Source organism: Mirounga leonina, unplaced genomic scaffold, assembly GCF_011800145.1.
Source record: "Mirounga leonina isolate KUSES-001 unplaced genomic scaffold, KU_Mleo_1.0 Mir_200, whole genome shotgun sequence".
In the NCBI taxonomy this organism is placed as follows: Eukaryota; Metazoa; Chordata; class Mammalia; order Carnivora; family Phocidae; genus Mirounga; species Mirounga leonina.
Genome location: NW_023270503.1, coordinates 9,851,585 through 9,866,131, shown reverse-complemented (window position 1 = coordinate 9,866,131; position 14,547 = coordinate 9,851,585). Strand labels below are relative to the sequence as shown.

General features: G+C 39.3%; 1 protein-coding gene across 3 annotated transcripts in view; it reads right to left on the bottom strand.

The window, feature by feature from the left end:
* The window catches only part of AP2B1 (adaptor related protein complex 2 subunit beta 1), a 127,685-nt gene that overhangs the window by 57,473 nt on the left and 55,665 nt on the right, over positions 1-14,547 (bottom strand). For all 3 annotated transcript variants that reach the window (XM_035026589.1, XM_035026591.1, XM_035026590.1), the window contains exon 13: positions 5,962-6,221. In XM_035026589.1, coding sequence (XP_034882480.1) covers positions 5,962-6,221 — 260 coding nt within the window. The remainder of the gene's footprint in view (positions 1-5,961; positions 6,222-14,547) is intronic.

Sequence of the window (14,547 nt, the reverse complement as noted above, 5' to 3'; positions counted from 1 at the left end):
AGAGAAGATGAGGGAGATAAAACTGAAAACTAGCCTGGGAAGTTAATTTTTTTGATAGGCAATGCAGAATCACTTTGATTTGTTGAACGAAGAACTAAAAGTAACATTACAGAAACATTACTCTAGCAGCTGTGTGTCAAATGGACTGAAGTTGGAAGAATCAGTGTGAGATCAGCAAACACTAATCTAAACAGCTACTGCCACCATACATAAAAACAAAGTGGTGAGTTCCATGAGATAATAGATGTTGCTGGGTCAACTGGATAGCTGTGTGAGGGAAAAAATGAGCCTTGACTCTTGTACCTCACAAAATAAAAATTAAAGAGACAACGCCAACATAAATGTGAAGGGGAAAATCTAGGAGAGTCCCTTGATGGCCTTGGAGTAGACAAAAGTTTCTACAGAAAACACTAAGTATAAAAGAAAAAAAAGGATGATCTGGACTTCACTAAAACTGAGAGCATCTCTTCTTCAAATAACACCATCTAGAGAGAACAAGAGAAAGTATGTCCCACAGACTACAAAAAAAGATGCTCACAACACATGTATCTGACAAGACATGTACTGAAATCACATAAAAGATTCCTATAAATCATTCAATTATTATATAAAGAATTCCTAAAATTGACAAGAGAACTCATTAAAAAAATAAGGAGAAGATCAGGCATATCACAAAGGAGGATCTACTAGCAGTCTGTATACATGAAGAGGGACTTCAGCCATCTCTACTCAACAGGAAAATGCAAATGAAAACTGAAGCAAGATCCCATCACATATCTGCCAGAATGGCAAAAATTAACATGACTGACAACCCCAAGTGCTCGTCAGGATGTGGATCACCTAGAACTCATACACAGCTGGAAATGTACACTGGTACAATCTCTTGGGAAAACCAGCAGTGTCTCCGATAGCTAAATACACATCTATTCTATGACCCGGCAATTCCATTCCTAGTTGTATACACAACAGAAGTAAGTATATAAGTCTACTAAGACGTACACAAGAATATTCATAGCAGCTTTATCCGTAAGAGCCCCAAACTGAAAAAAATCCAAAGGTACATCAACAGAAGATGTAAGTAAATTGTGGTATATTGGGGCCATGGAATACTATATACCAATAAATAGAAACATATAATTGATTTATATTGTGTTCAAGAATAAGCAAAACTGTAGTGATAGAAGTCAAAACAATGGTTATCTTTGGAGAGTGGGTATTAACAGAAAAGGGGCATGAAGAATCTTCTAGGGTGCTGGAAATATCTGATCAGGGTGGTGGTTATGATTGTATACATATGTAAAAATCGTGAGCTATATACACTAAAGGTTAGTGCACTATTAAGATTATTATAAATGATATACCAATTTAAAAACTGGGGGAGGAGGGAAGAGGGGAAAATCCCACAAAGAAAATCCCAGGCTCAGATGGCTTCACTGTGAATTCTTCCAAACATTTAAGAACAAAGTAAAACCAATCTCAGATAAATTTTAAAAGAGAACAGAGAATTACAATTAAGAAAATCTGAAAGTAGTTAAGACTGCTTACGCAATATTAAATAATTATTTCTAATTTTCTTAGGCTGGGTAATTTACTGTGATTTAAAAAAAAAAAAAGTCCTTGTCTATTAGAGATACCAAGTAAAGGTGAAACAATAGGAAGTCTGAGATTTGACTTAAAATACTCCACCTCCCTCAAAAAATAAAAAATTGTGGAGGTGATACATGAAACAAGCTGGGCAAAATAGTGAGAACTGTTGAAGCTGAGTGATGAGTACATAGGAGTTTGTTATCCCACTCTATCTTGCACGTTTTCTAAGATTTATATAATACAAAGAAAAAAATGATGTAAAAATTCCATTAACAATATTTTCTTGAACATGTAAGAGAGAAGAATGAATAATCAAAGTCAAAGAATAAACAAACAAAAACTAAGAAGCAAAAGACTGGTGATGCTCCTCATAATGACGGAGGAACCTGAAGGTGGTCTAGAGTAAGAAGACAAAGATCAAGTGTTGGCCCCAAATATTACCAGCTGTGTGATCTTGGGCAAGTGACAACTTTTCTGAGACAAAGATTCCTCATCAATAAAATAACCATGTCACAGGGATCTATTTTAGACAGGATGAAATGAAAACATGATATAAAATGTAAAGCCTTGTAAGAGATCAGCGGCTGGGGCATGTGGGTGGCTCAGTCGTTAAGCATCTGCCTTCGGCTCAGGTCATGATCCCAGGGTCCTGGGATTGAGCCCCGCATCGGGCTCCCGGCTCAGTGGGAAGCCTGCTTCTCCCTGCTTGTGTTCTCTCTCTCCTGCCTCTCTCTCTGTCAAATAAATAAATAAAATCTTAAAAAAAAAAAAAAAAGAGATCAGTGGTTTGTGTTTAGTAGATCAGCTCCTGAAAGGAATACAAAGAGAAGCACAGAAAGAGAAGGTTCAGAATGAGCCTTGCAACACAATCAAGATTAATGATCAGAGAAGAGAATGAACACAGAACAGCAAAGATTAAAGACAGAAAAACAATCTAAGAAAGATGACTTAGGAGCAAAAAGTGTCAAGGAAGCCAAGATGAGAAGTATCTAGATTGGGGGAAGAGGGGCAAATATAGCCAAAAATTAATAACGAAGTCAAAAGGGGGAAGCAATTTCATATACTCCTGCCAAGAAATATATGAAATCTCTATAAAGGATATTCTCTGAACATGAAATTCTATCATCTTATGACATGTGCCATTTAAGAAGTGTTCTGTCATATTGTTTATCAGTACCTCTAAATAGAAGGCAGAATAGGTAACAATGCACATATTTTCTTTCCATGAGAAGATAAAGTGAGTTAGATGAAAAGAAGTAAGTGATCCTGTGGTTTCTACAAGAACATGGTAAATCATTATGCATTCTTTCTAAATGACAAACACAAGAAAATTAACGTGAAAACAGTTCCCATGTAAACTCCTGGGAAATAACTGTGTAACTGACACCAAAGTGGTATTTTTAAAAGGTGAGGTTTTCCTAAAGTAAACAACTATTTACCATCTCACCTCCCCCTCCAGAGCAGCTGACAAGTTTTAGTAAGCAATAGCCAACTAAAAAGCACTTTTCCCTTTCTCAAGTGATTTTAAAAGATTTGATTAAGTAAGCATTTTTAGATTTCTAGAAGAGGCAGAGTAAGGTTTTATAGTGTAGCTGTATTTCATGTCAGAGGCACATCACTTAACTGAATGCTGCAGAAGAGAGCTAGGTAATGTCAGTGCTATTATGAATATGCCATTTGCAGCAATGTATCATCCCTATTTATTTCAAAAGGGATTTTTATGCATTTGTGTTTCCCTTAAAAAGACAATACAAACACAAATCAACCAAAAAGAAAACAATTATCTAAAAGGGAACCGCATAAGACTATTAATCAGATAGAGACCTTATGTAAGAGATTGTTTCTTTTTTATAGTTTAAATACTGGTTCTTTTCTTGTGTTCTAGAAAGGGTTGTTTTTATTTGTTGATCTGTGTCACTTCCCCCCTCTGAGGGTCAAAAGTTATCAGGAGACAGGGTAATCGAAATGGCATATAAATATGGCTACAAAGGCAAGTTAAAAAGAAAATCCCTATTTATTACCCAAACTTAACAGACTGGGAGATGATGTACTTAGAAGTCAAATGTCACATCTAGAAGGTTAAATATGCTTGCCTACAGGAGAAACACTCTACTGTTACAAGGCCTAATCCTTATGAAGCCTCAACTTCCTTTGGGTGAAAATCACAGCACCTGCCCTAAAACCAAAGAGTCAACTCAAGTGAAGGCTAATGAACATCAATAAACATTTGCTTGGATGTTGTCCTTTCCTTTTTTTTTTTTTTTTAAAAGATTTTATTTATTTATTTAACTGACAGAGAGAGACAGCTAGAGAAAGAACACAAGCAGGGGGAGTGGGAGAGGGAGAAACAGGCCTCCGGCCAAGCAGGGAGCCCGATGCGGGGCTCGATCCCAGGACCCCGGGATCATGATCTGAGCGGAAGGCAGCCACTTAACCAACCGAGCCAGCCAGGCGCCCCTGTCCTTTCCTTTTTAAGTATGTCCTTTCCTTTTTAAGTATGTCCTTTCTCTCTTTTTTTTTTTTGATAAGTCTGACTAAAGGTTTAGCAATTTTATTGATCTTTTCAAAGAACCAGCTCCTGGTTTCCTTAATCTGTTCTACTATTTTTTTGGTCTCTGTTTCCTTTATTTCTGCTCTAATCTTTACTATTTCCTTCCTTCTACCAGCTTTGTGCTTTGTTCTTTTTCTAGTTCCTTTAGATGTAAGATTAGGTTGGGATTTTACTTGCTTCCTGAGTTGGCCTCAGGAAGGTACTGCTGTAATCTTACCTCTTAGAACAGTACTGCTGCATCCCAGCTCTGTCTAAATGCTCTATCAAAAAACACAGGGTGACTGAATGAATAAAAAAGCAAGAGCCACCTATATGCTGCCAACAAGAGACTCACTTCAGACCTAAAGACACATGCAGACTCAAAATGAAGGGATGGAAAAACATTTACCATGCAAATGGATGCAAAAAGAAAGATGGGGTGGTAATACTTATACTGGACAAAACAGACAAAACGAAGACTGTAACAAGAGACAAAGAAAGATGGGCACCACACTAACAAGAGAATATAACAATTATAAATATTTATGCACCCAAAATGGGAGCACCTAAATAAATAAAGCAACTATTAATAGACATTAAGGAAGAAACTGACAGTAGTTCAATAACAGCAGAGGACAACACCCTACTTATATCAGTGAATATTATTATCCATACAGAAAGCCAACAAGGAAGCAGTGGCTTTGAATGACACATAGGACTAGATGCTTTTTAACAGATATATTCAGAACATTCCATTCAAAAACAGCGAAATACACATTTTTGTGTGTATTCCAAGTGCACATGGAACATTCTCTAAAATAGATCACATCTTAGGTCACAAAACAAGTCTCATAAACTCAAAAAGACTGAAATCGTATCATGCATCTTTTCTGACCACAATGGTATGAAACTAGAAATTAACCACAAGAAAAATTGAGAGAAGAACATAAATACATGGAGGCTAAACAACATGCTCCTAAACAATGAATGGGTCAACCAAGAAATCAAAGAGGAAATAAAAAAAAATACGTGGAGACAAATGAAAATGAAAACATAACTGTCCAAAATCTTTGGGATCCAGCAAAAGCTATTCTAAGAAGGAAGATAAGAGCAATATAGGCTTACCTCAAGAAGCAAGAAAAATCTCAAACTTACCCTTATACCTTAAGGAGCTAGAAAAAGAACAAAGCCCAAAGCCAGTAGAAGGAAGGAATCTAGTCTGCTTTTAAAAACAATCCTGTAAATATTACTTCATTTTCAGCTTTATAGCACAAAAGGAGTATCTGCTAACTTTATCCATAAGCTTCATCGAAAGTTACACTAAAGGTAGGGGCACTGGGTGGCTTAATCGGTTAAGCTGCTACCTTTGGCTCAGGTCATGGATCTCAAGGTCCTTGGGATCCAGCCCCAAGCTGGGCTCCCTGCTCAGCAAGGAGTGTGCTTCTCCCTTTGCTGCTCCCCCCACCCCGCCCCCGTCGCTCTCAAATAAATAAGATCTTAAAACAAACAAAAAAGCTAAAGGTACATACAGACTTTCTTCCAAATTTTCAGCCCTGACAAGATTTCTAGCCTCATCTGCAGACTTAAGCAACTCTCAAACTTTATCAGTTTAGAAGGTCTTCACCATTTTCTAAAGCCATTATTTTATCTACTCCCAGATTAGAACACAGAAGGGCCTTTCACCTATTATGTTTGTGCCCACTTGTATTCAGATGGAGCCCCCAGGGCAGTATAGCAGGTTTGCAAAATGCACAGCAAGTTCTTTTCTAGACTATAAACGCATGAGGAAGACCAACTCTGTCTAAACAGTTACTTCTCAGTCAAAACCTAGTTCACCTGCTTACCTCCCATGATGTATTGGCAAGTGTTTGCGATGGATTCCATGACTTCCTTCCACAAAAGCATTGGGAGGCTTATGGTACACCGAAGCCAAAGATCCAATGTGGCAGATTAGCTCATCCAGCAGAGTTGGCTCAATAAGATCTGTCTCCTCAGAGATCAATGGCTTCTCAGACAAGACTACTTCTTTGGCTGTGACAGGGTCCGTTGAGAGAAGGCGCCAATAAATATAGCCTCGGTCTCGAAGGTCAGGATTATCAGAATCCTAATGAAAGGCAAGGGCAAGAAGGTTTAAATGGAACTTTTCTCCAGACAGAAACCCAACCTGCTTGATTTATTATCAAGGCAATGCTGTAGTGATTTATAAAGAATTGGCTGTTAAGATATTTAAATTCAGGTGCCTGGGTGGCTCAGTCGATTAAGCGTCTGCCTTCGGCTTAGGTCATGATCTCAGGGTCCTGGGATTGAGCCCCACGCTGGGCTCCCTGCTCAGCTGGGAAGCCTGCTTCTCCCTCTCCCTCTGCTCCTCCCCCTGCCCATGCTCTCGCTCTCTCTCCCACCCTCTGTCAAATAAATAAATATTTTTTTAAATAAAAAATAAAAATAAAAATTTTAAGTCTTCCCAAACATCCAACTGTTCCCCACTTCAACTCTCCAGTGTGGTATGTATTCTTCCAGAAAGTGCTGGAGCATACATATACTCATTTTATACAAAACCAGTTTCACATTATATACACTGCGCTGCAAGGTGCTTTCCACATTAGCATATACACCTGCAAATTTCCCCTGTATATATAGCACTGCATCGTTATTGACTAATGCCCTATCCATGGACATTTAGATTCCTGCCTCTTTCTCCCTTCTTCCTGCCATTCATTCATTCATTCATTCATGTGATCATTACAGAGTGGAAATGAATACCCTGGTATCTACCTCTCAGAGTCTGTGTGTACATGGTGGCATGTATACCCATTTTGTTCCAGTGCTACAAGAGTAAGTTCCTGTTTCAGTTATCTGTATTTAAAACACAAAGATATTTTCTTCAAAACTGGGCCAATCTGAGGGCTTACATGTGAGCTTCTAAGTAAGCAGATGAACTGGTTCATGATTTAACCATGTAAGGCACTTAGCATCCAGCTAAATATTGGCAATGAACCCAATGGTTTTGACTACATTTTTTTTTTTTAAGATTTTATTTATTGATTTGACAGAGAGAGACACAGCGAGAGAGGGAATACAAGCAGGGGGAATGGGAGAGGGAGAAGCAGGGGGAGTGGGAGAGGGAGAAGCAGGCTTCCCACTGAGCAGGGAGCCCGATGCGGGACTCGATCCCAGGACCCTGAGATCATGACCTGAGCCGAAGGCAGACGCTTAACGACTGAGCCACCCAGGCGCCCCCTGACCACATGCTTTTAAATGGTTTTTCTGTTTATATTGTTTAATTTGCATCCACAGTGGATTACTGGTCAAAAACAAAAAAGCATAAAGAACACCAAGATATGGTAAGTTAGTTAACAGAGTATCAAAATGGTAAACATAACTTCCCCAAGATAATCTTTTTTTTAGATTTTATTTTATTATCACATACATAGGTTGCATCATTGGAACAGAACTGCATATATACATATATGCATTATATACCATATCAAAATGTTTGTAGTATTTGAAATGCCAGGGTTATAAAAAGGAAACTGATAGTATCCAATTTACATGATTTCTTTTTTGTTCTTGAGGAGTTGGGTAATTTGTTTATAAATAGCAGCCTGAAACCTCCTCACTTAGATTTTCATTTGGAAACAAAGTTTGAACATTATAAAACATAAATAAATTGATTTGATTTTTTAAGAGAGTAGAATATAAGTTTCTCAAAATAACAGGTCAGGAAAGCAATCCCCACCCCAGCTTTTGTTGATACATAAATTAAAAGTTAAGTCTTAATTTATATATTCAATCCCCAAAGCACACCATTTGAAATTTGTAGACTGTGCTTTTTATTATATAATTAAAATGAATATTGCACATCACTTGACTGGGAAAATTCAGTCTTTTGTCTTTACAAATTAGTAATATTCTTGAGGTATTAAACTTTATAATACAATTTAATAATATACTGATTAAAATACTTTTTACTTCAAATTATTTATTTCCTCTATTATGCACATATTTAACCAAATAGCAAAAAAAAAAAAAAAAATTCTGTGGGAATTTACAAAATTATGTACATATGGAGAGGCGCCTGGGTGGCTCAGTTGGTTAAAGAGACTGCCTTCGGCTCAGGTCATGATCCTGGAGTCCCGGGATTGAGCCCCACATCGGGCTCCCTGCTCAGCGGGGAGTCTGCTTCTCCCTCTCCCGCTCCCCCTTCTTGTGCTCGCTCTCTCAAATAAATAAATAAAATCTTTAAAAAAAAAAAGTTTGAGAGGCGCCTGGGTGGCTCAATCTTTAAGCGTCTGCCTTCAGCTCAGGTCATGATCCCAGGGATCGAGCCCCACATCGGGCTAGGCTCCCTGCTCGGCGGGAAGTCTGCTTCTCCCTCTCCCACTCCCCCTGCTGTGTTCCCTCTCTCGCTGTCTCGCTTTCTGTCAAATAAATAAAATCTTAAAAAAAAAAAAAAAGAAAAAACTTGGGACATGAAAACAGAAACTTTTTATGATTTTAGGGTGCCATTATGTGTTTGGTGACTCACAAAATTTGGTTTTGGATCTGCTTTTCTGTTAGCCCCATAGTTCCTTGCCAGGATCTGGAAAAACAGTACATTTCTAAAAATCTGAGAGCTTCCAAAACAATTCTTACCAGGGAAGCTCTTAAACTGGACTGTGTGTCAACATTATAACACACCAGGAAAGCCACTCAATGGCAGATTCCAGGGCCACATCACAGATTTTCATTCACTATGTCAGGAGCAGGCCCAGGAATTTATACATCCAACAAGCAGCACGGGTGATTTTGATGATGGTGGTTTCCAGTTCACAGACAGAGAAGTCTTCAACTTAATTTTTCTTTCATATACTATATAGGGTAATTATTAAAGTCTGAACACTTCTGTGTATATTCTTAACTAATTCCTCTCTAACTACCAAAGCAAAGCAAACAAATCTTTAAAATGAAGCCTTGGATTCAAGGGTTCATTTTCTTTTCCCCTAATAATATTTCTAATTATACCACACTTTATTTAAAATTAGAAGCATAAATATTTCACATATACTTTACTGAATTCTCAGCACAGGTAAAAAAATATTAATTAACTCTCAGATGGGAGAGGAGCAATATTAATAAGAAATTTACTCAGTCATGTCCTGAACCAGGGATGTGGCAGAAACAGAACCCCATCACCCAATTCAAATTAACACAACTTAGCTGATCACACCACCCTCAATTTAAATTGGTACCAGCCAAAAGTATTAGGTTCAGCAGCTCTTCCTGCCCACGGGTCTTGTTCCTGTGCTTTAATAAAACCACCTTTTTGTGGGGGAGGTGGGGGGGACCAGGTTCTTATTTCACAAACTTGAGGGGAAAAAAAAAGAGAAAAAACTTCCAGTAGAAATTTTATATATTTTATATATAGATATATGCACAATAATAATTACATACATATATGCATAATATGTAAATGTGCTTGTTCTTTTATGCTAACTCCTCAGATTTCATTAACTGATCAGAAAAGGCAGGGCTAGGGAAACTGCTTAATAATTATTTATAACCAAGTATGAAATAATCCTCCAAAATGATCTTAAAACTACTAAGTTCACTTGTATGTATGGCTTATGCACAATAGTGATTCAAGCAGGGAAAGCAGGGAATTTGTAGTCTCAAAGTCATCCCTGACCTTCAGACTAGAGAAGCAGCACAGCACAGTAGATAAGGGCAAAGACACTGAAGCCAGGCTTCCTGGGTTTGAGTCCTAGCTCTGCCCCATACTAACTGGGTCTATGTCCCAGTTTCCTCATGTATAAAATAGGAATGATTAATACTGAATGGGGTACCTGGGTGGCTCAGATGGTTAAGTGTCTGCCTTCGGCTCAGGTCGTGATCCCAGGCTCCTGGGATTGAGCTCCATGTCCGGCTTTGGGCTCAGCAGGGAATCTGCTTCTCCCTCTCCCTCTGCCCCTCCCCTGCTCATGGTCTCTCTCTCTCTCTCTGTATTGCTCTGTCTCAAATGAATAAATAAAATCTTTAAAAAAATAGGAACAGGGGGCGGAGCAAGATGACGGAGGAGTAGGAGACCTGGATTTCATCTCCTCTCAGGAATTCAGCTGGATAGGGATCAAACCATTCTGAACACCTACAAACTCAACAGGAGATCGAAGAAAAGAAGAGCAACAACTCTCTCATCAGAAAAGCGACCACTTTCTGGAAGGTAGGACGTGCGGAGAAGTGAATCCGAGGCAATATTCGGGAGGATAGACGGCAGGGGAGGGGCCTCCATCGGCCGCTTCTGGCAAGTGATAGAACCACGGAGCACAAAATCGGAACTTTTAAAAGTCTGCTCCGCTGAGGGACCTCACTCTGGTGGCTAAGCGGGGGGTGGAACCCTCCGGGACAGTGTGGTCTCAGGACCCTCGGGGTCAACAGGAAGACCGGGGGTGCCTGAGTGCGGCCGAGCTCCCAGGTAACGGAGCAGGGAAGCCAGCTGCAGAGGCGGAGCCAGGGGCGTGGGCTCTCAGCTCGGGGTGGCCCTAAACCGTGATCCGCGGCACAGTCTGGCCCCTGCTCCTCCAGCAGGGACCCAACAAGCGGCAGATCTGGGGAGACTCACCTTCCTCCCCGGGAGGAGCGGCGTGGGAGTGCACCGCAGGGATCTGCTGGGTTTGGAGACTCCACCCGGGTTCGGGTGCCAGAGATAGAAACACGCGGTCACAGCCTGGCAAGCACGGAGTGCAGCCAGAGACCGGGGAGACGGGAGTGACTGACGGCTTTTCTCTGGGGGCTCACTGAGGAGCGGGGCCCCGAGTTCTCGGCTCCTCCGGGGCGGAGATTGGGAGGCCGCCATTTTCACTCTCAGCCTCCAAAGCTGTAGGGAAAGCTCGCAGGGAACAAAAGCCCCGGAGAGCAAACCCGAGCAGATGACTTAGCCGGGAGGGGGCAAGGGCGGGGCAATTCCGCCTCCCGCAGAGACATTTGGAAACCACGGCAACAGGCCCCTCCCCAGAAGATCAGCGAGAACAGCCAGCCAAGACCAAGTTTACCGATCAATGAGAACAGCAGAACTCCAGCGCTAGGGGAATACCGCACATAGAATTCACGGCTTTTTTACCATGATTCTTTAGTCTTTTAAAGTTAATTTTTTTTAACTGTCTTTTTGTCTATTTCTTTTTGAATTTTTCTTTTTCCCTTTTTCAACCAACATCTTATCAATCCTTTTAAAAAAAAACATTTTTATTTTTCATTTTTAGAGTCATATTCTATCCCTTCATAGTAGTTACCCATATTTTTGGCTTATATATATAAGTTGTTCTCTCTTTAAAATTTTGAGATAGTTTCTTCTAACAGATTAAAATATACCCTAAATCTCTAGTATATGGTGTTTTCTACTCCCCTGCCTGATCACATCCTCTCCCTTTTTTTTTTCTTTTTTCTTTTTTTAAATCCTCTTCTTTCTTTTTTCAAACAAATTCTTATCAATTCCTTTTATAAAATTTTTTATAATTTCCATTTTTAGTCATATTCCATCCCTTCATCATATCAACTCTTATTTTTGTACACATATATGTTTTTCTTTCTTTAAAATTTTGGGAGGCACGTTCTTCTAAAAGACCAAAATACACCCCAAATCTAGTGTGTGGCACTGATCTATATACCATATAGATCATATTTGATCACATTCTGGTTTTTTTGTTGTTGTTGTTTTGTTTGTTTTTGTTTTTATCTTTTTCTTTTTCTTTTTTTTTTTCTTTTTTCTCTCTTTCCCTTTCTTATCCCACTGCTTCAGGTATTTTCTGATTTGTTTAGAGTGTATTTTCTGGGGACGTGGTTACTCTGCTAGCATTTTGTTCTCTCATTAATCTATTCTCCTCTGCACAAAATGACAAGACGGAAAAAATCACCTCAACAAAAAGAACAAGAGGTAGTACCGACTGCCAGGGACCTACTCAATACGGACAGTAGTACGATGTCAGATCTAGAGTTCAGAATCATCACTTTAAAGATACTAGCTGGGCTTGAAAAAAATATGGAAGTTATTAGAGAAACCCTTTCTGGAGAAGTAAAAGAGCTAAAATCCAACCAAGTAGAAATCAAAAAGGCTATTAATGAGGTGCAATAAAAAATGGGGGCGCTAACTGCTAGAATAAATGAGGCAGAAGAATCAGTAAGATAGAAGATGAAATGATGGAAAATAAAGAAGCTGAGAAAAAGAGAGATATAAACAACTACTGGATCATGAGGGCAGAATTCGAGAGATAAGCGATACCATAAGACGAAACAACATTAGAATAATTGGGATCCCAGAAGAAGAAGAGAGAGAGAGGGGGGCAGAACGTATAATGGAGCAAATTATAGCAGAGAACTTCCCTAACTTGGGGAAAGAAACAGGCATGAAAATCCAGGAAGCACAGAGAACCCCTCTCAAAATCAATAAAAATAGGTCAACAGGCCGACATCTAATAGTAAAACTTACGAGTCTCATAGACAAAGAGAAAATCCTGAAAGCAGCTCGGGAGAAGAGATATGTAACCTACAATGGTAGAAACATTAGACTGGCAACAGATCTATCCACAGAGACCTGGCAGGCCAGAAAGGACTGGCAGGATATATTCAGAGCACTAAATGAGAAAAATATGCAGCCAAGAATACTCTATCCAGCTAGGCTGTCACTGAAAATTGAAGGAGAGATAAAAAGCTTCCAGGACAAACAAATACTAAAGGAATTTGCAAACACAAAACCAGCCCTACAAGAAATCTTGAAAGGGGTCCTCTAAGCAAAGAGAGAGCCTAAAAGCAACATAGACCAGAAAGGAACACAGACAATATACAGTAACAGTCACCTTACAGGCAATACAATGGCACTAAATTCCTATCTTTCAATAGTTACCCTGAATGTAAATGGGCTCAATGCCCCAATCAAAAGACACAGGCTATCAGATTGGATTAAAAAACAAGACCCATCGATATGCTGTCTGCAAGAGACTCATTTTAGAACCAAAGACACCCCCAGATTGAAAGTGAGGGGGTGGAAAACCATTTACCATGCTAATGGACACCAAAAGAAAGCTGGGGTGGCAATCCTTATATCAGACAAATTAGATTTTAAACCAAAGACTGTAATAAGAGATGAGGAAGGACACTATATCATACTTAAAGGATCTAGCCAACAAGAAGATCTAACAATTGTAAATATCTATGCCCCTAACATGGGAGCAGCCAATTATATAAGGCAATTAATAACAAAAGCAAAGAAACACATCAACAACAATACAGTAATAGTGGGGGACTTTAACATCCCCCTCACTGAAATGGACAGATCGTCTAAGCAAAAGATCAACAAGGAAATAAAGACTTTAAATGACACACTGGACCAAATGGACTTCACAGACATATTCAGAACATTCCACCCCAAAGCAACAGAAGACACATTCTTCTCTAGTGCCCATGGAACATTCTCCAGAATAGATCACATCCTAGGTCATAAATCAGGTCTCAACCGGTACCAAAAGACTGGGATCATTCTCTGCCTATTTTCAGACCACAATGCTTTGAAACTAGAACTCAATCACAAGAGGAAAGTCGGAAAGAACTCAAATACATGGAGGCTAAAGAGGATCCTACTGAAGAATGAATGGGTCAACCAGGAAATTAAAGAAGAATTAAAAAAATACATGGAAACCAATGAAAATGAAAACACAACTGTTCAAAATCTTTGGGATGCAGCAAAGGCAGTCCTAAGAGGAAAGTATATAGCAATACAAGCCTTTCTCAAGAAACAAGAAAGGTCTCAAGTACACAATCTAACCCTACACCTAAAGGAGCTGGAGAAAGAACAGCAAATAAAGCCTAAACCCAGCAGGAGAAGAGAAATAATAAAGATCAGAGCAGAAATCAATGAAATAGAAACTAAAAGAACAGTAGAACAGATCAACGAAACTAGGAGCTGGTTCTTTGAAAGAATTAACAAGATTGATAAACCCCTGGCCAGACTTATCCAAAAGAGAAGAGAAATGACCCAAATCAACAAAATCATGAATGAAAGAGGAGAGATCACAACCAACACCAAAGAAATACAATTATAAGAACATATTATGAGCAACTCTATGCCAGCAAATTAGATAACCTGGCACAAAAACAGACACATAGATCAATGGAACAGAATAGAGAGCCCAGAAATGGACCCTCAACTCTCTGGTCAACTAATCTTCGACAAAGCAGGAAAGAATGTCCAATGGAACAAAGACAGTCTCTTCAACAAATGGTGTTGGGAAAATTGGATAGCCACATGCAGAAGAATGAAACTGGACCATTTCCTTACACCACACAAAAATAGACTCCAAGTGGTTGAAAGACCTCAATGTGAGACAGGAGTCCATCAAAATCCTAAAGGAGAACACAGGCAGCAACCTCTTTGACCTCAGCCGAAGCAACTTCTTCCTAGAAACATC